The sequence below is a fragment of the Notechis scutatus genome, chromosome 2 (genome assembly GCF_049901735.1).
Source record: "Notechis scutatus isolate UNSWTSFEM ecotype Mainland chromosome 2, rNotScu1.2, whole genome shotgun sequence".
Classification (NCBI taxonomy): Eukaryota; Metazoa; Chordata; class Lepidosauria; order Squamata; family Elapidae; genus Notechis; species Notechis scutatus.
This window is the reverse complement of record NC_142010.1, coordinates 32,745,701-32,765,439: the sequence shown is the minus strand read 5'-3', so window position 1 is coordinate 32,765,439 and position 19,739 is coordinate 32,745,701. Positions and strand designations below refer to the sequence as shown.

At 38.5% G+C, this 19,739-nt stretch overlaps 1 protein-coding gene across 5 annotated transcripts in view; it reads right to left on the bottom strand.

The window, feature by feature from the left end:
• The window catches only part of ATXN7 (ataxin 7), a 130,364-nt gene that overhangs the window by 5,086 nt on the left and 105,539 nt on the right, over positions 1-19,739 (bottom strand). For all 5 annotated transcript variants that reach the window (XM_087954546.1, XM_026679473.2, XM_087954548.1 and 2 more), the window contains 7 exons: positions 11,104-11,359; positions 9,644-9,903; positions 8,491-8,573; positions 5,455-5,720; positions 3,462-3,660; positions 2,678-2,799; positions 870-1,839 (listed from right to left, as the gene is read on the bottom strand). In XM_087954546.1, coding sequence (XP_087810672.1) covers positions 870-1,839; positions 2,678-2,799; positions 3,462-3,660; positions 5,455-5,720; positions 8,491-8,573; positions 9,644-9,903; positions 11,104-11,359 — 2,156 coding nt within the window. The remainder of the gene's footprint in view (positions 1-869; positions 1,840-2,677; positions 2,800-3,461; positions 3,661-5,454; positions 5,721-8,490; positions 8,574-9,643; positions 9,904-11,103; positions 11,360-19,739) is intronic.

The window sequence follows — 19,739 nt, the reverse complement described above, 5'->3', positions numbered from 1 at the left end:
ATAGGACTATTTGTTACAGATAAATAAAGATACTGTTAGTTAAGTCCAAAAAGCATTTACTTGATCCTTTCTTGTAAGCCCAAAGATACTACAACCATCTAACAAAAGGGTCAAAAATAACAGAAATATTTGTAAAACATTAATAAGTTTACTGATCAACAGCATGACTTTTTAAAAACATAATTCAATATATTCCTTTAGCAATATGGTTTCCTTCCCCTAATTTATTATGATTTGCTAGTCACTTCTCATATCAACAAAAGTTTTTCCTCCCCAATACCAGGCCATAGTCATTCTGGTTGCAGTATTGGTACCGGTTTCAGAAATTATTGATTTATGGAGTTATAATGTTCATGGGATGAATTCATGTAATTAATATAATAATAGTTATCGCGGTGATTTTCTTTACTTTTTCATCAGTCTCTCAGACATAGAATCTACTGATGGCCATGAGAAGGAAAAATCCACAAATCCACATCAATCTTTTCCCTTCTCTAGCTGATGAAAGAAAAGCCAAACATAAAAAAGGAGCACCAGCAAATTATGTCATTTCTCAAGACATTTATGCTGCACTTGAAGATTCAACAAATCTGAAAATATGGAATACATTACATCCAAGTTAAGTTACTGTTAAATATATGTTCTTTTTTAAAAAAAACAAAGATAGAGAATATAGCCGAGATATCTAAAATTTAATTTTTTATAACAAGTCTTTAACAGAGTAACAGAGTTGGAAGGGACCTTGGAGGTCTTCTAGTCCAACCCCCTGCAAATTACACTTTTCTGCTTTCAAATATAAGCAAAGTTTTAGAATGGCACCACGATGCATTTGCCTGTTGTTAAGTCTGACCCAAGTTAAGATTTCATACCTGATGAAGAATAGAATTGTTCATCAATCCTTGTGTCCCTGGGATTGCACCAGTGTGTTTTGTGTGAATGTTGTTCACCGGTGGCAATTTGGCAATCTTGCTTGCTTTGCTGCTGCTGCTGCTGCTGCTGCTTAGGCTACTTGAACCAGGCCCGCCCTTTCTTTTTTTTCCTATGAGTTTATCTAGGGAAGGATGGGAGTGCGAAAACCCGCCGTGCGAGTTTACAGTCAGTTCGCTGGACTGGTGAATGAACGGTCCCAGTGAGAGGGTAGAATCGCCGCTGTTCACCATCACACTCATTCGCTTGATCGATTCCGCGGGGCTCCCGGTTGGAGGCCCCCTCCCTGATTGGTCATGCTTGAGGCTAAGCAAGCTCGCTTTACTAGTCACACAGTTGAGGCCAACACCGTGGGATGAAGACATCACAGGCGAATGAAAAGAAGCCCCCGGGTTTCCAGAGTTCGCAACGCAGTTTTTCCTAAAGGACTCCATGGAATGAGAAGAAGCTGCCGGCAGCGCGGAACTGTTCTTACGCTTCTTTCCTGAGCTGCCGCTACCGCTGTTGCTACTGCTACTGTTACTGTTACAGTTGGCGCTGCTAGCAGAAATTTCCTTGGGCTTGAAAGACTTGCTGGATTTAAATTTCTGAGGTTTGCTGGACAGAGGTGAAGGTATTGAGGAAAGCACTGGAGGTGTTGAAAGGGATGTAGACCCTTGTCTCGATTGCATACTGCAGGTGGGTTCTGCGGCACCAAAACTAGCAGGGTTGGCATTGAGCGTAGTCCCATGGGATGGTACTGATTTGCCACTAAGAGATAAACAAGAGGGAGACACAAGCCCTGGAGGGGACACGGCAGTGGTAGGGAACGTGGAACTGGCTGTGCTCACACTGTACTGTGATGCGGGCATGGCACTTGTCCGGTGGGGAGCGCGGATGGATGCTGAGTTGCTTGTCGCAGGAGGAATCTTCCTGGAAAGCAGAAAAAAATAATAATCAAAGGATAGGCTTCAAAGACCATATTAGTTTGCCTGTTTTCAAAGGTCAGCCGAACATGACTCAGAAGATACAGTGAAGACACTTGCATAACCCAACTTCCTTCTGCAGGCATATGTGGGTGTAAACCAGAACTCTGGGGGGAAAAAAACCACTTTAAACCTAAATTCATTAAGGTTTTTTCTTCTTAGGATAGATGCTCGCTTTAGATAAACCAGGCGCTGAATTTGGAATAAAGGAAGGAAGATTTAATTTTTTTCTTGTTTAAGCCTGGTGGACTCTGGCAAAGAGCTGCTATAGGAAAAATGTACAAAGAAATAATTCTAGGCTCTTGGGCCGTATAATTTGTGTATTAAGAAGGCTACGTGTTAGATCCACCATCTGACAAATACTTTCTGCTATCCAATACCTGTAAAGGTGAATAAGATAACTTTTATGCTGCAAATGAAACAGTAAATATCTAAACAAAATTTTAATCAAAGAGGATTCAATTGTTTTGTCTCCATAGTCTTTTCTCTTTCCCCTACAAAACTAGTTTCATTTCCAAGAAATGATCAAAGTCTGTAAATTTCTTTTAAAGGAAATTTCTTTTAAAGGAAATTTCTTGCCATTTCCCATCCAACATTCTATACGTTTAACATCTGTTGCTCTTGAAAATTATCATAATGTTCATCCCAGTTCCAAAAAAATAATTTCTACTTATTTAGAAATTGCTAATAACGCTGAGAAAACTTTTCTCACTTATTTGGTCTTTACATGCAAATAAAAAACATTAATAGTGAAATATATGAGAGATTCTTTAGTGTCAACTCACTTCCACATCTGTGAATTAAGATGTTTGTCCACCATGACATTAAGTGCACATCGGATATGGTTCCACCGCTTATCAAACACGTAGTAACCTCTTCCGATTTGTCGATTACCAAATGTGCAAAACTGGGAAGGCAAGCAGAACAAGAATAGGATTTTAATTTTACTAATTGCAAGATGTATTTAACCAACCAACGATGCTTTAGCCCAGGGGTGTCCAACCTTGGCAACTTTAAGACTTGTGGACTTCAACTCCCTGAGGAATTCTGGGAGTTGAAGTCCACAAGTCTTAAAGTTGCCAAGGTTGGACACCCCTACTTTAGCCAATAAAATCAAGTCAAAATAAACATCCACCTAAAGGATCTTAGATATATGCCACTTCAACTCACACCTCATAGGATTTCTTACGTGTTAAGTCTTTCTCAACTTTGGTCACTTGAAGATATGTAGACTGCAACTAATTCCCAGAATTCCCCAGACAGCATTTCTGGCTGAGGACTTCTGAGAGTTGAAGTCCACATGCCTTCAAGTGGCCACGGTTGAGAAAACACTGTTTTAGAACATTAGCTCTCCAATGAAGACTTTCTTCTATTTTGCCATCGTAATAATTTTATTAAAACCCCAGAATAATCTAATGCATATTACATCAATCATGACCTATTCCAGTATCCGTCATCTGCAGCAAACCTTTTCTCCTGCATTTCCATCCTCTCTAACAAGGCAACTAAAGCAGCTGCTAATAAGACAGCTTTTAAATATAACACCGGAAAGTATTGACTGGAACATACAGCAGCTGCTTGAGGATGATGATCCGAGTAAAGACAATCCAGTTTTTCAACAGGCTCTTCTTTTTCATCACATTCTCCCTCATCACTGGATAACCGAGATGTTGGCTCAGCTGCAGGCAAGGGAGCATGTGGAGATTCATGGAGTGATGGAGACTCGCTAGGGGCATTCCCACTGTGCTGGCCAGGACAGCCTGGAGGCCTTCAGACAAGAAGAATCAATGTATAAAGGTAATATTAGAAAACGATTTGCAAGCTTGCACAACCATCAGTACTAGGTGCCACAGATTCCATCGTAACATTTTATCTCCTTTGTAAACTTATACATAAAATAATTGTCATACTGAGGTTTTATGAATACAAAATGAAATTGAAAGGCCCAGTGAACAGATACACTATGTAAATGTCAGGAGAAAAAAAGAGATGAAGGCATTAACGTAATAACAGAGTTGGAAGAGACCCTGGAGGTCTTCTAGTCCAACCCCATCAGCAGGAAATCCTATACCATTCGAGAGAAGTGGCTGTCCGGACTTGTCTTAAAAGTGATGAAGCACCCACAATTTCTGGAGGCAAGCTGTTCCACTGGTTAGTTGATCTCACTGTTAGGAAATTTCTCCTTAGTTCTAGGTTGCTTCTCTCCTTGATTAGTTTCCATCCATTCTTTGTTACCTTGCTTTCTGGTGCTTTGGAAAATTGCCTACTGAGAATCAGTTTGGTGTAATGGTTAAGGCACCAGGCTAGAAACTGACGTAAGAATAACATCAGCTGAGACCTTGCACCAATCACTCGTTCTCAACTCTATAAAGCAACAATGACAAACCACTTCTAGAGTCATGTCAAGAAAGCTGCAGGGAGATTTGTCCAGGCAGTGACCAGGAGTTTAAAAAAAACAAACAAACCCTGACTTTCAGGCAATGTAGATCTGGCAGAACTAATAGTAAGATCTGAGCAACAATGGAGCAGTCTACCCATGGGTTTTTCCATTCATTTTGGGGGATTTTAGGCAGGAGATGCTTAATTAATTATCCAAAGGGTTGAAATAGGTGATCCTCGTGGTCCTTTCCAACTCTACAATTCTAGGATTCCTAGACTATGGTCATGGTCATGAACTTAATATAACAGTGTTGGCCATTATAGTCACTATGAGACTAACTACTAATAGCATAGTAAGAATAAAACAGCTGTGATGAAAAATCATGGCAGAATAACAATTTCCTCCGAACAATAAAGGTCAGGGATAGCTTAATTGTTTTTCCAGTAATTTATTTTACATAGAGCCAATTGTTTATAGTGTAAAAGTAACGGGAGTCTATTTCCATACTCCCATCTCACCAGCATATTCAAGCCAACTGTGAAATTACTTCTGTGCATCATAGAAATATTAAAAGGATCAACTATTACAGACACAACAAAAAGAGCCAGGAAGATCAGAGAAATATTGTATATTTTTACATTCCTCACTATATTTTATTAATCTTTCTTTCAAAAGTTCTAGATGGGTTTTGTAGGTATGCAGCACTTGCTTACAGTTGATTGGCCTGTATCATTATCTCAAAAACATATTATCATTTATCTTTGTTAATTTATTATTGTACAAATTTTAGAAGTGGAGGTAATACCAAGTATTTGGGCAAGTGCCACACAAAAGCATGTAGCAGTGTCACCACTGAGAACGGAAGAGAAAAAAAACTTATATGGAAAAACAATATTAAAATATGGAAAAACAACCAAATAAAAGACAAAAATAAAATTAATATTAAAATACAAACCCCCATCCACCCCCGCCACGGATGGTAGTTTGGTTGTTGGGAAGTGGCAAAAATATTATCCCAAGCGTCGATTAATTGAACGGAAATAATTCAGCACATCACTAATTTATTGAATTTGTTCAGGAAAAGACACCCACCCTCACGAGGTACCATCAACACACCACTGGGATGGCATTTGTGTGGGGGAAGTCACAGGACACTCATCCCAACCTGTTCAGGACACTTACCTTGGAAGACTGGGGGTGTGAGGTTTGAGTTTATTAGGTACTAAAGGCTTTGATTCTGTAGGAATAACTCCATGAGAATTTTGGTGCAGCTCCTGGGAAGTCCTTGAAGGTGAGGGATGTGGTTCCCTGAGAAGGGGCATCTGCTGATGATGATCCAAATGGCGGAGTAATTCTTTTTCCCTGGTTTTGCTTTTGTGCTCAGCTAGTAATAAATCAAATCGTTTCCTCCGACCCTGCACAGCTCTTCGCTGAGTTAGGGAATGTGTCTAGAAAGTACAAAATATTAAATTGATTCAGGCTGTAAAAGGATTGTAGAAATTAGGCACAGACATGAGAGATTGAGTGCACAAAAAGGATTAGACTCTTTCTTCACCACTAATAAAGAACTAAGGCCCACAATTTATTTATTTATCTGTCCCTCATATCCAACACACCTTCCTCCTCCTTTTCCTATAACCACCACCCTGTGAGGTGAATTAGGCTGCCTCAGCCAGCTTTTATAGCTAAGGCAGGACTAGAATTCATGGTCTCCCTGTTTCTAGCCCAGTGCCTTAATCACTAAGCCAAATTGGCTCTCTCAAATGGATGGATTTCTTTATTTTAGGAAAATAAAGCCCATGGCATATCAGGGAATCTTAAGGAATGTCTTTCATTTGTCCCCCCTGTAGCAATGTTGTAGGATAATGATCGGCCCAAAGTCAGTGTATTTTTAAAACTGAGAATGGACTTGAATTTGAATCCTCCTGTTGTAGTCCAATGCCTTTATAAACACTACTTCACATTACCTCTGACTAAGTAAACAACCTAGCTATTTTATAGTACTATTGAGAACCAAGCATATGTATTTTTACATAATTTTTAGAAGGTCATCTAGATCAGCGGTCACCAACCGGTAGGCGAGAACATTTTGGTGGGCCGCAGAGAAATCTCACCTCCAGAGCACCCCCACAAAGCAATTAATCCAGGCTGCGCAGAAACACCAGGCTGCGCCACCCACATGGCCTGCGGGAACCCTCAGCCCACTCACTTCTTACCCGGTAAACTTGCTTGCTAAATTGCTATTTTTTCCTTTTTCCGACTATCATCTGTTCTGCTGTGCCAGGAGATTTAGATTAGGTAGGAAGCAGGAAATGGTTGGATTTCTTGCTTTCTAGCTAGTCTTTAGATCTTCAGCTCAGCACAGCCGAACCTCCCTTAGGACTGAAGGTTTGCTTGCAAGCAAATTAAGTGCAGACTCACGGCAAGCAAATTTGAGAGACTGACCTAGCCGATGGCAGATAGATAGATCACTGAATGATTCTGTGAGCAACTCAATCTGCCTGCTTTGCCTGATTTTGGGTAAAAGTTGCTCTTTTTTTAAATAAAAAAGTTCAATATTTACATGCATGTTGTGCTGTGAGTTAATTTTGTGAGTTTGCTTGCAAGCAAATTTTATGTGACAGACTGAGCTAGCCAATGACAGATAGATAGGTCTCTGAATGAATCTGTGATTCTGTGAGCAACTCAATCTGCCTGCTTTGCCTGGTTTTGGATAAAAGTTCCTCTTTTTTTATAAAAAATTCAATATTTATATAAATATTTATAAAATTTACATACAAGCCATGCCCAGCCAGTCACATGACCACAAAGCCACACCCATAAATTAGGCCACGCCCACAGAACTGGTTAGTGGTCCCTGGGATCTAAAATTATGAGTTTGGTGGTCCCTGAGGTCGAAAGATTGGCGACCCCTGATCTAGATCAACTTTGAATTTGGGGTGAGTGCTAAAAAGGAAAAAAAATATGGAAGAAAAAGATAGGAAATATCTATTATATATAGCAGACCTCTGGCCTACTGTAATAGATCTAAGTCTGTCTTGCCCGACTTTCTTATGAAAATATTATAGCATTTAAAAATAGCATTAAATTAATAAACTATAATCATACTGTGTTTCTTATTTCATGATAAATCAAATTCTTTACATGTGGCAGTTATATTCAGTATAAGAGTGTTCAAAGAGCTCACATCTGCTCATGTCCCCATATATCTGCAGTGACTACACAGTTTCTAAATTTAGAACCTGATCAAGCAGAAATATTGTAATGGTATGCATTTTTTTTCTTTTTTGTGCCTTTGAGGCAGCGTTAATGCCTGGCAACTGCCTGGACAAATCCCTGCAGTTTTCTTACTTATCAGAAACAGTTTGGCATTGCTTCCTTCCCAATGAGAGAGTGGGAGAATGGCCGAAGGTCACCCAGCTGGCTTTGTGCCTAAGGCATGACTAGAAGTCTCCAGGTTTCTAGCCTGCTGCTTTAACCACTACCTCAAACTGGCTCTCTAATAGCATGTGTTAAACATAATTAATTCTGTCTAAGAAACAGATATTATTTGTGACTGGTTAGGGAATTCTGGGAGTTGAAGTCCATCCATCTTAAATTTGCCAAGGTTGAGAAACACTGTTCTATATTATTTAAATTGAACGTTTGTCCATATAATTAATGGGTGTTGTGATTTACGAATTTCTTTTAGCATACATAATAATTATGAGGTAGTACATGTGGAATACCTAGTTCTACTTATAATTTCAAACGAAGAAAAGTAAAAAAAAAAATCAATATAAAGAATGAAGTACTGATCTAGCAATGGATGGGAGAAGTATGAATGAACTTCAGACCAATTCTCACATGTATTTTTCACTGGTATCACTCCAAGCACCTTTTTTCTATGTTTTGTGTTATTTTATGAATTTATTTTTATGAGAATTCTCTGTATACATGCCCCATATAAATTCTTTTTGTTGTTCTTGATAAATGTTTGGTTTCAGTTTTAAAAAAACATAATGTCGGAAACAGAAACTTGTGACACTGGCCATAACTTTTTACAATATGCTAAGCAATCTTACAGAAGCATCTGCATTATTCAAATGTATTTTCACAAGGATGTTACGTTTTTTAAAGTACTCAGTCAGACTACTGTATACTGAAGTTTCTCAGGTTGTTTTTGTAGATTGTTCAAATACCCTAAATTACTTTGGAGGTCCAATATAGGCATCTTACCTTGCATGTTAATGACCTGGTACAGGGTTTCTTGGTTTCTGTGTCAATGACTCCGCAGTAGATATCAGGATCAAATTCTCTCTCTATTAAAGGCAAGGTAAAAGTGTCATATTTGGATCATATTGGTTTGTGCTACTGTATAATTAAACCCCAAATTGCTTTCAATTTTCATATATGTTACCATGTAGTTATCAATAACATTGGATTTTTTTGGAAAACCCAATTAAGTCTGTAACAGGATTTAAGAAGATAAAAAGTGCATGTAAGACTCTCAGTTAGCAGATATTTTTCTTAGAAAAAAAAGAGTAAAAATAGCAATTAATTGAGATTTAGCATTTGTAAAAGTTGCATCATATTGCAACAGTGCTACTGTTGTCACAAAAATATTGTAAGTTCAGCTAAGCATGTAAGAATGTTTTTAAATATTGCAGTGCTGCACAGAATATCCATGAGTTAATATACCTTTTTACAGGTACATATACCAAATGTTACTGGTTAAGATGGGGGTTAATCATTATAATTCCAAAAATATTGAAGACGAATTCAGTAGGACAATATCTGAAAATATACTGTGCTTTTCTGTGCAGTTTTGCTATTTGCTATTATAAATATACTGCCCCTATTATATAGGAGACTAAATAGCATTGCAGAATTCATGGACAGATTTGTTGAAAATTTCAAGAGCTGCCCCTTGAGACATAAAATCAACTCAAAGCCCATATCGTAAAATTCAAAGAACCCACGGGTGCTTCTTTTTACCTTAACTACCAATAATTAATGCTTTACCTTTTGCATCATTATCATGATTAAATACATGGCTTTATACTATTGGCCAGGATCCTTTAAGTGTGAGCACAGAATATGTATGGCTGATTTTTCTTTTCAAAAGTGTGTCAACAGCTATCAGAAGGATTCACAACGGGGAAGGAGCAGCTATTAGAAAAGATGAGATGAACAGCACGCATGCAGATCGCTTCACATGCCACTCTGGATTCTGGTTATTCAAAGACGACAATGATGAACTTTTCCACACCATTTCTAGAGTTCAGGATAACTTCAGAAACATACATTTTACTTTTTTACCTTTATTATAAAAATGCACATGCCTTTTTCATTTTAATATTCTACATTTGACGTTCATTGTAAGAATTACCTGACAGTCTTTTGTGTAAAAATTTCCTATTATTTGTACTCTCGTCTTGTTTCTTTTCTGTATATGGAGGCACAGAGAGAAGACTTTTACCATTCAGTATCTGTCCAGGGGAAGGCAAGGGTGGCTTTGGTATTGAGGGATTAAGGCCAGTCTTTATTGAAGAGCTCACAGTAGTAGAACAGGTTGGACCAACAGCAGGCTTCAGTAATGCACCATCTAACTTTGGATGTATTTTTTCCACTTTGACAGATGGAGTCATGCTAGTGAAGCGGAAATATAAGGCAAAGCCATATGTAATTGTTGCACAGTAAAGGCTCTCTTATTTAGACATGATTTAATGTTCAGTACATCCCAGGTTCATCCCAATTTCTCATTTAAACACAAGATGTCACTGCAGAAACAACATGGATCTGGGATATGGAGGGATTTTAAGAAATAAGGCAGGGCACAGTGGCCTCCAAAGATTCTGCTATCTTCTGTTCAAAACGAACACATAAATAACACAATTTCTAAATGCTTATCTTTCTATGTAACCCAGGGCAAGTTAGAGCAATCTGACATTATTCAAGGGAATGTCCTTCCATATCCTTCTTCTTCCTCTAGATAAATTCTGGGTAATTGACTGTCTGAGAAAGGCCGCATGTGTATAAAGAGAAAACCTTGCCATATGGTATTGGCTAGGCTCAGAACAGAAGACAGAAAGATACATTATGTGTCTGGAGAGGTTTTCCTTTTTCATTACCACAGAAAAGCCTTTCAGGAACACTGGCATTTCATTTTCTGTTTTCTGGAAGTGGGAATGTATCATGACAGACTGTCTCCGAATTGACAAGAAGTTATTTCTGGAGCACTGGATCTGAGTCAAAAAGCAAGCTGGCCTGATCACTGTGCAGCTCTGGTTAATTATGTCACTTTCAACCTTATAAACAACAATTCCACCTTCAATCCAGATCTACAATTTGTTACCTGATCTTATTTTTTTTAGTTTTGGCCACTATATTCTGGATCTCAGACCAATGGTGCAGACCTACTATTTGAGGAACAAATCCCTCTCTTTCTTCCTCCTCCTGTGTGATTTTTCCTGTCCTTTCTTTCTCAGCATTAATCATGCTGTTATGTTCTGTCTGCACTGATTTTAGGGTTAGCCACGACTTCATTTAAAAACAATTTGCAAATCCAGTGTCTGCCTTGGTTTAATAGTTCCTATTAATTCTTAAAGCATGTGTACAGCTAGCAATACAATGTTACTGATCAAGGGGAAAAGGAAGAAGAATCATACAGAAGAGAGTTTCATGGCATTTCTCCCAAAACCTAATTTATGGTTGGAAAATAACCAAGGACCAAAATAAAACACTGTATTTAAAAATGGACACGGCCCAGTTAGACACAGAGTACTTGTCTCAGTGCTAAACTTTTCTATTTTCAGAACCAAGGCAGGTAGAAATCAATAAATAACTCACATTTTGTCATGGAGACCTTTGCTATGCATTGGATGCATTGGCCTATTGTTTCCACCAATTGGCAGCTTGTCTTTGGGTGATTTCAATAATTTTGAACTGGATGAGGACGATGTACTTGCCCCTCCACCACTGGATGAGCGATTGCTCCCTCCTCCGCTGCTACCTTTACTTTTTGAAGACAGAGATGAATACAAGGAGAATACTGAAGAGGAAGGAGGTGTCAGAGGTGGTTTGCTGGCGGAGCTGTGTCTTCTTTCTGGGACAAAAAAACAAAAAACAACAGCAAAAAGAGACACGTTAATGATCACACAATACACTGTGATAATTTCCTCCAAATTATTTCCTATTTCAATGTTCTTGGAGTTAAAACCTTGCTTTAGAGAGGTCTCCAGGATCAACTCCTATTAAATATTTACAGTGAACCATCGTGCCTGCTTCGTTTTACGCATTCTGGTTACACAAGTCCTTATTGCAAGGGCCTTCTGCATCAAGACTATGCAATCCACCTCTCTCTGTGGTGGATCCTGGCTTTAAAATATTTTCATAACAGGATACCTTAAAAGTGAATTTTGGTTATAACAACAGACTGGGGAGGTTATACAAATTAGAACACCTGGGTATAAAATGCATGTGAATTTATATCAGAAAGTTTATACGCTGGATAATTATTTTAAATTTAGTCTGCAGCTATTTGAGCCTACAACCATAGGTTAATGTATTGAAGAGATATCTAGGTAGGTTATAATTTCAATAATTATTCTGCTACAAATATTTATCTTAATTCCATTATGAAAGTAATAGTGGGTAAGAAGAAATTATTTGAAAGTACAAGCAGATAGTTTCATGTTACTTATTTTGGACTACAACTATCATAATCCCCTGAATTTTTGGGCTAGTCAAGTACATTATTTATCTACTGCTGTTGAGAAGGACTCAATGTGATTTTATTATACCAAATCTGGCTGACTGTATGATGAATCATAATAATAACAGTAACAGACAGCAAATGCCACCTCTGCAAAGAAGCTGAAGAAACAATGGATCACCTGGATAGCTGCTGCAAGAAGATCACACAGACTGACTACAAACAACAGCATGACAAAGTAGCAACAACGGTGCATTGAAGATCTGCAAGAAATACCCTTTGTCTACAAGCAAGACCTGGTGGGACCATAAAATAGAGGAAATAACAGAAAATAAAGAAGCCAAAATGCTCTGGGAGTTTAGAATTCAAACAGATAGGCACCTGGACCCATAACATCCCAGACTTTACAACTCTTGACAACAAAAACAAAAAAGGTTGGATTGTGGACGTGGCACTGTCGTGGGACTATCCAGAGACAGCAGAATAGAAGAGAAAGAATTGGAGAAGATAACAAAATACAAAGATATGCAAAGAAATAGAATGACTGGGGCAAAAGAAAGCAAAGGTAGTACTGCTAATAATAGGCACACCTTGGGTGCAATCCAAGGGTAGGATTCTACTGATTCGGCCCCGTTTGGGAGAACCGGTAGCTCTGAGGATCAACTGTGAGTGAACTGGTTCACTCTGACAATCAGCTGTTGGGCCCACCTGCCTGCCCCAACTCTAGTCTGTGCTTTATATCCTGGTTTTTAAGCTCAGCAGATTGCTGCGCACCAGCTGTTTAACACAACAGAGATTGCTGGAAAAGGTCAGTAGCAAATGCTCTGCGCCCGTGCAAAGTGCATGTTCAACGAACCAGTTGTTACACTGGTTGAATCGCACCCCTGGTGCAACCCCAAAACAACTGGAGCACCACTTGAACACCACCGGCATTGACAAATTCACCACCAGTCAATTGCCAAAGGCAGCTTTACTCGGAACAGCTTACATCCTGCAATGATCCTTCTGTTGTGGCCTGTTGGCTGCTGATCCCTCCAGCAGCCGAATCAGATGAGGAGGCCATGTGGGAGTAAGGGCCAGCATCAAGGCAATCTGAGAGCTCCAGGGGGGAAGAGAGAATGGAGCTGTCAGAGATAGAGATGGAGATGGGGCCTGGGCCGTCCATCAACCCTCAGAGGGAGAGTCAACATCCCCCAGGTCTGGAGGTGGCTGATGAGGAAGAGGAGGAATAGCTGGGGTCCAGTGCCTGATGCATGGATGCGCAGAAGGGAAAAAGGAGAGGAGAGCAGTGGAAATCTATGGGCCGATCCTTGGGAAGAGCCGTTGTTGCTAACAAAGCCCCCCCACTCTAGCTCTGGGGATAAAAGGCAGGACGCAGAGATGAATAGGTATGGCAGATAACTATTCATCTCCCTACCAAACAGACTTGTCAGCCTGCTGTGTGTGTGTGAGAGAGAGAGAGAGAGGGAGGGAGGGAGGGAGGGAGGGAGAAAGGGAGAACATTAATATCTGCCTATCCCAGGTCCTTGGAAGGACTCGATAGGTGGCTAAAAATACCAAATCCATCCCGAATATTTGGCTGACTGTGAGACAAGCCACAATTACTACCATTATTATTAAATTGATAGCTAGCAAAATTCATTCACACAACTTCACAGTTTTAATACTGAGATATTAAAAGATATTACAATTTAGAGAAACAAACCATGCTTTTTGATTAAAATCTTGCTTTCTGAATAACTGTTCCCAATTTTTCTCCTAGTAAAAGTGATATAAATTTTTATTAAATCCCCTGGGATTTGGCTATCAATGTCCAATATAAATAACACCTATTTTGTGTACCATTATTCCTAGAAGGTGGCATATAGGTGACAATATGCTGATTTACAAGACTGTTTATAGATTAGTGATACAAATCTGTATAGAGTAGCAAAAACAAAGCCAGACAAGGAATAATGGATGAAAAACTGAACAAGGAGAGATTTAACCTGGAAATAAGGAGAAACTTTCTGACAGTGAGAACAATCAACCAATGGAACAGCTTTCCCTCGGAAGTTGTGGGAGCGCCACCACTTGAGACTTTGAAGAAGAGATTGGACTGCCATTAGTCAGAAATGGTGTAGGGTCTCCCGCTTGGGTGGGGGGTTGGACTAGATGACCTACAAGGTCCCTTCCAACTCTGATTATCTGTTATCTGTTACTAACTTAGTAAAAAGTGTCCAAAGATAACCATGATTGACAAAACTAAGACCGGCAGTTAGAGTCAATCCCTATTAAATCATCTTGTAAGATCACTGTGCACAGATTTCAAATATAAGAATAAATGTAAGGAATATGAAATGAATATTTTTACAAGGATAAAAAGATGAGGGGGTTTAATGAATGGTGTTGGAATGAACTGGATTAAGTTTTATGATTCAGTTTTTTTCTCCTATCTAATTTCTTCCATTTACTATTTCTTACTCCCTTTCTGCAAACTGTGTAACATTATCTACTCCAAGAGGAAATAGTATGTGATAATTCCAGGGTTGGGGTGTATTATACCCATTGATATTCCAACTTTTTTTTGTAACTATTATAAAGAGCTCCCTTCTTAAGTAAATATCCAGTAAGATAATTACCGTATTTACAAAAGTATGAGCTATGCAATATATTTGGGTTGTATATCCTAAATTCTTTCCTTCTACAAAGGATTAAAAACTAAGGTATAAAATGTCCTTTTTTTAACAATGGTATTTGCTAAGATATAATTGGAGGCTCTTAAAAATTCTGTGCTACTTGATGTAGCTAATGTTAATGTTAGTCATGGCAAATCCTTTATATAAAACAGAAAAAAATGCTGGTTATTTTCACCTTCTTAACCACTGTATACTTGGCAAATCCTAAGTCCTAATATATGACAGTTGAAAATAGTACCTGATTCACTGGCAAGTTACTATCATTTTGTATTTTATCATTCTTAAAATGACTTTTTCCTCTACATAGATGAAGTATTGGTTGAGATATTACTAAATGCCAACATTTTCACTGCAAATAATTCTTATGAAAAATAACCTTTTGACTGGCACAAATGTCAATAGTTGTCTTTATTCCTGGATGAGTCAACCTGAGTTCTGAACGGTCCTGATAGTGAATTCTCCAGTGACAATATTGCTATGTTCACAATCAATCTACGTAGAGGGTTAATGAAATTCTACTGTACTGAAGAAACCAAAACACTTATTTTAGAATTTAGATGTATATTGTAACTGGTAATGGCTCCAGATGTTTCAAGGTGTTTCAAGAGAGTAAGCTCGGTTCAGTTTGAAGAAAAAACGAAAAAACAACTCTTTGCTTATAGAACTCGGCATCACACCCAAAGTCAAATGACAGTGCTCTTCTAACTGTAGGTAGCTCTACCCATAAACCAAAACAAATTAGCTACTGCTCTCCAGAATAATAGCAATAGTACTTAGACTTATATACCGCTTCATAGTGCTTTACAGCCCTCTCTAAGCAGTTTTTACAGAGTCAGCATATTGCCCCCAACAATCTTGGTCCTCATTTTACCCACCTCGGAAAAATGGAAGGCTGAATTAACCTTGAGCCTGGTGGGATTTGGACTGCCAAATTGCAGGCAGCCGATAGTCAGCAGAAGTGGCCTGCAGTACAGCACTCTAACCACTGCGCCACAAGGCTCTTAAATAAATGACACAGGGAAAAGATGTGCAGGATAAGAAGTTGGGGAAGGGGCACAAGAAATGAGGACATGTGAACATATTTTATGCATGTATGTATGTATGTATGTATGTATGCATGCATGCATGCATGCATATATCGCACTTTGATGCCTTTTTCAGAAGTTATGAATTAAACCAAGTAAATATAAAACAGATCCAGTATCAGGGCATTTGAAAGAAAAAAAGGTGATTTGGAGTGCAAGTAGGCACCCATGTAACATCAGCCAACCCCTTAAAGCCAGAGTTGAGTTAATAACAGCTGTGTGCACACTCTTTTCCTTCCAGATTACGACACAACTCATTATTGGATAACTTCCTAATTGTTAAATAATAATTAATAAAACACATAAACCAATTTAACAGTATAATCTACTCCACCTCATGGTATCATCAAATGTCCTATTTCAATCTGCAAAGCATAGGCTTAGATTTTATTTCTGCAGTACAGGTAGTCCTTGACTTATGACCACAATTGAACCTAAAATTTCCATTGCTGAGACATTTGTTAAGTGAGTTTTATGACCTTTCTTGTCCCAATTATTAAGTGAATTGCTGCAGTTGTTAATTTAGCAACACAATTGTTCAGTGAATCTGGCTTCCCATTGATTCTGCTGGTCAGAAGGTTGCAAAATGTGATCACATGACCTGAGGACCCTGCAACAGTCATAAATCTGAGTTCAGTTGCAAGCATCTCAATTTTGACCACATGACCATGAGAACGCTGCAATGGTTGTGAGTGTGGAAAATTGTTATTTTTTCAGTGCTGTTGTAACTTTGAACGTCACTAAATGAACTGTCATAAGACAAGGACTACCTGTATTCTTCTTGGCAGAAAACTTACTTATTTCTGATATCAACCTGGGATGACTCATAGCTTTCATGAATGACAATTTCTAAGCCACTGGTATAATTAAACAATAATTCAGAGTAAACATTAACAGCAAGAATTAGAGACTCAGAGCATGTATGTTTAACTTCAAATTTGTACCTAAATCTTACCCTGTTCTTTGGCGGGGGGTGGGGTGGGGATTTTTTTTTTATTATGGAACCAAGTCACTGTAATAAATGTCTAATAATTTTAGCATGTAAATCTTACTTTGAAGCACTAAAACACAATTGCATTTATTCTATATTAAAGACAGATAGCACTGCCATGAAAGTTTAAAAATATAACTGGTTATGTTCAGGCTGACCAACTATTTATAATTTACATTTCATTGCAAGAATTATTTCTGTTGTAAACAAAAAGACCTGAATTTACTGTATTTTGGTGTATATTTATATCGGTCCATTGAAGTGAAAAAGAGTTACATATGATCCTAACTGCTAAATTCTATGTTTACTAATACACTGATTAAGTAGCACTCATATTTCAGGGCAAAAAGAGTTACTAAATGCAAAGTCATTTTATTTATAGCTTTTGTTGTTTCTTTTACAACAGCTTCCACTTTCCACTTCCACAAGCACAGATTTCAAACTTCTGCAAAAGTAGGTTTGAAAAAGAGCAAAATCTGAACTTTGATTACAGGTGCATTTTAATCACAAATACAACTAACAAAATAAATTCAAGATTTTAAAACACACAGAAACCTTAATCTTAGAATGGTAAGCATCAACTCTGCAAACAATTACACATTTTTTAACGGTATGAAAAAAAATCTACCATCTTCAAAAAACTGCCATGCAAATCTCAGCATTTTGTCTGAGTTAATAGGAAACTCAGCTCCTGTCTGCTTTGAACTTTGGCCAAATTACATTTCAAAATGGCTAATGTGAGCTGTTTGCAGCAGTTAATCCCTTGTTTGAGATTATCTACTCTGATCAAACTAACTCAGCTACAGCCATCTAACATCACCGCTATTCAGCTTCCACTTCTGTCAGAATAAGTAAACGTCAGAAAAATGTTATCAAGTGTAATTCTCTTTGCTACATGTCACGTTAGTACAGAACTATACCAACCTTCTGCAAACTCCATTCAGAACTGGGCTTCCTGACAAATGTCTTTCAAAACTGCAGTCAAAAAGTTAAGCAGAATTTTTCAAGCCTGATGCCATAGAAAAAAGCTGTTCTGGAAAGCAATGGTGTTTTGTTTTCTCATTGACAAAATATGTGTTTTGCTGCACAATTGCTTTCAAACTTTTGCTTCATGAAATAAGTTTGCTTACGAGCGCCAAACAGATTCCCGTATTTAGTTTTATGTAACTTTTGCTAATACAGTAATGTTCATTTGAGTCACAAAGGTCCTGGCAGATAACTAGTAAAAACAGGGAGTTAGAATCTAATTTTATCTAAAAAAGAATGTATGAGTAAATTCCTCCGGTAGAAAAACCTGCCAGAGTTTGAGAAGGCTGTTCTTCAATAAATCTACTACGATAATTACTTGTTCCAATTTTATTTTTTCTTAAAATTGTTCACATATTATTCAAATATCTTGCCATAAAAAGCATAATAAAAATTTCATGCAACACTAAATTATCAAACCTATTTAATACAATGTTTTATAATAACAATAATTCCTTATAACAAATCTTCATAATGGTCCTATAAAATTACTTTATCTTCTGATACAATAGTAAATTCTAATATATCTTTTTACCAGACTATTTATCTTATCGGGACATTCTTATACGAATACCTGTTCTTTCATACCAGCACTCCTATGTCATAACTCTAATCATTGACACAAATGATTACTAGGGCTGTGTGCACTTCAAAAACAATTAGGAAGAACTGCTTAGGACCTCACACGAGTACAGCACCTTCAGCAATTCATTAAAAAAGCTTATCTTTTTCCAGCTTATCTCTACCCAAGCCTGAAACATGTTGTGGTTGCTACAAGAACGGCATTAATTTTAATGAGTCTACCCCTTAAAATCACTGGCATTTTTTACAGGCTTATTTGAAACCCAGGAGAGAAAAAGACATGAGTGCTGTAATGAATAACAGAGAGATAATGTGCCCACACAAAGTCCAAAGCATTTAGTCCAAATCTTTTTGAACAGTACATACAGTATTCATCAGCAACTTATGTAGAATACATTACTACACTAGGCTGTTCAGAAATCTGCACATAAATTCAAGGGAATGATCTAGCCGTTTTCCATATCCCTCCAAAATATGGTAGGAAACCTTAACCATGTCTGAATCTGGTAGGGCTACAGCCCAAATAGGGTCTAGGACAAGTCGGTGTGGCTGACTCAGCAAAGCCAGCTCACCACCACAAGCTCATCACCGCCAAGTCGCTTCTGCAAATTAACTGGCACCAAGTCATCGCAAGATGGCTAATTATCTGTAGGGAGAAATCACCACAGACAGCTGGAGGGAGAGCTGGGTAGGCAGGTGGGAGACTAAGAGGGTGGGCAGAATACAGAGTAGCAGCAGTGGCTTTCCATTTTCACATACCCTACAGCTGTCACCACCACAATGTTGAATTCCAGGCTCTTTGGAGTTTGGCAATTCAGCGGTGGCGGTGTTTGGCCATTCGGTGGTGGTGGCAGTGGGCGGGAAGGATGGCAGGGAAGTGGCAGGGCATGTCTCATTTTTATTCACCCCACTGCCGCTACTGCTAGCACATTGAACTCTCCTCGGATATATGGAAATGGGAAGTGCCTGGCCTCCATTGCCTATCTGTCCAACACTGCCGAATGGCTATAACACTTCTGCCACCACCAAACAGCCCAAATTCTAAATGGCCTGGAGCTCAGCATAGTGGTAGCAGTGGTATGTGTATGGAAGTGTAAACTCGCTTGTTCACCTGGTTCTCCCTCTGGCTACCCCCAGAGTTGTCCCCACAGAGAATTAGCCATGTTGAGTTGTCCTGAGATGACTTGGTGGTGGTGAGTTGGCAGAGACAACTCGGCAGTGGTGAGCTGGCGGCAGAGAACTGCCTACGTTGAGTTGTCCCATTCCGGCCCAAATATCTATCTAACATGTCTCTGTCTATCACAGGGTTGGGGATACTTCTGCATAACACAGCTAGGGTACTGTGCAGAATCTGTGAGACAAACCAGTATCCAATTTTAAGAAAGACAATATTCTGTCAACAGTATCTC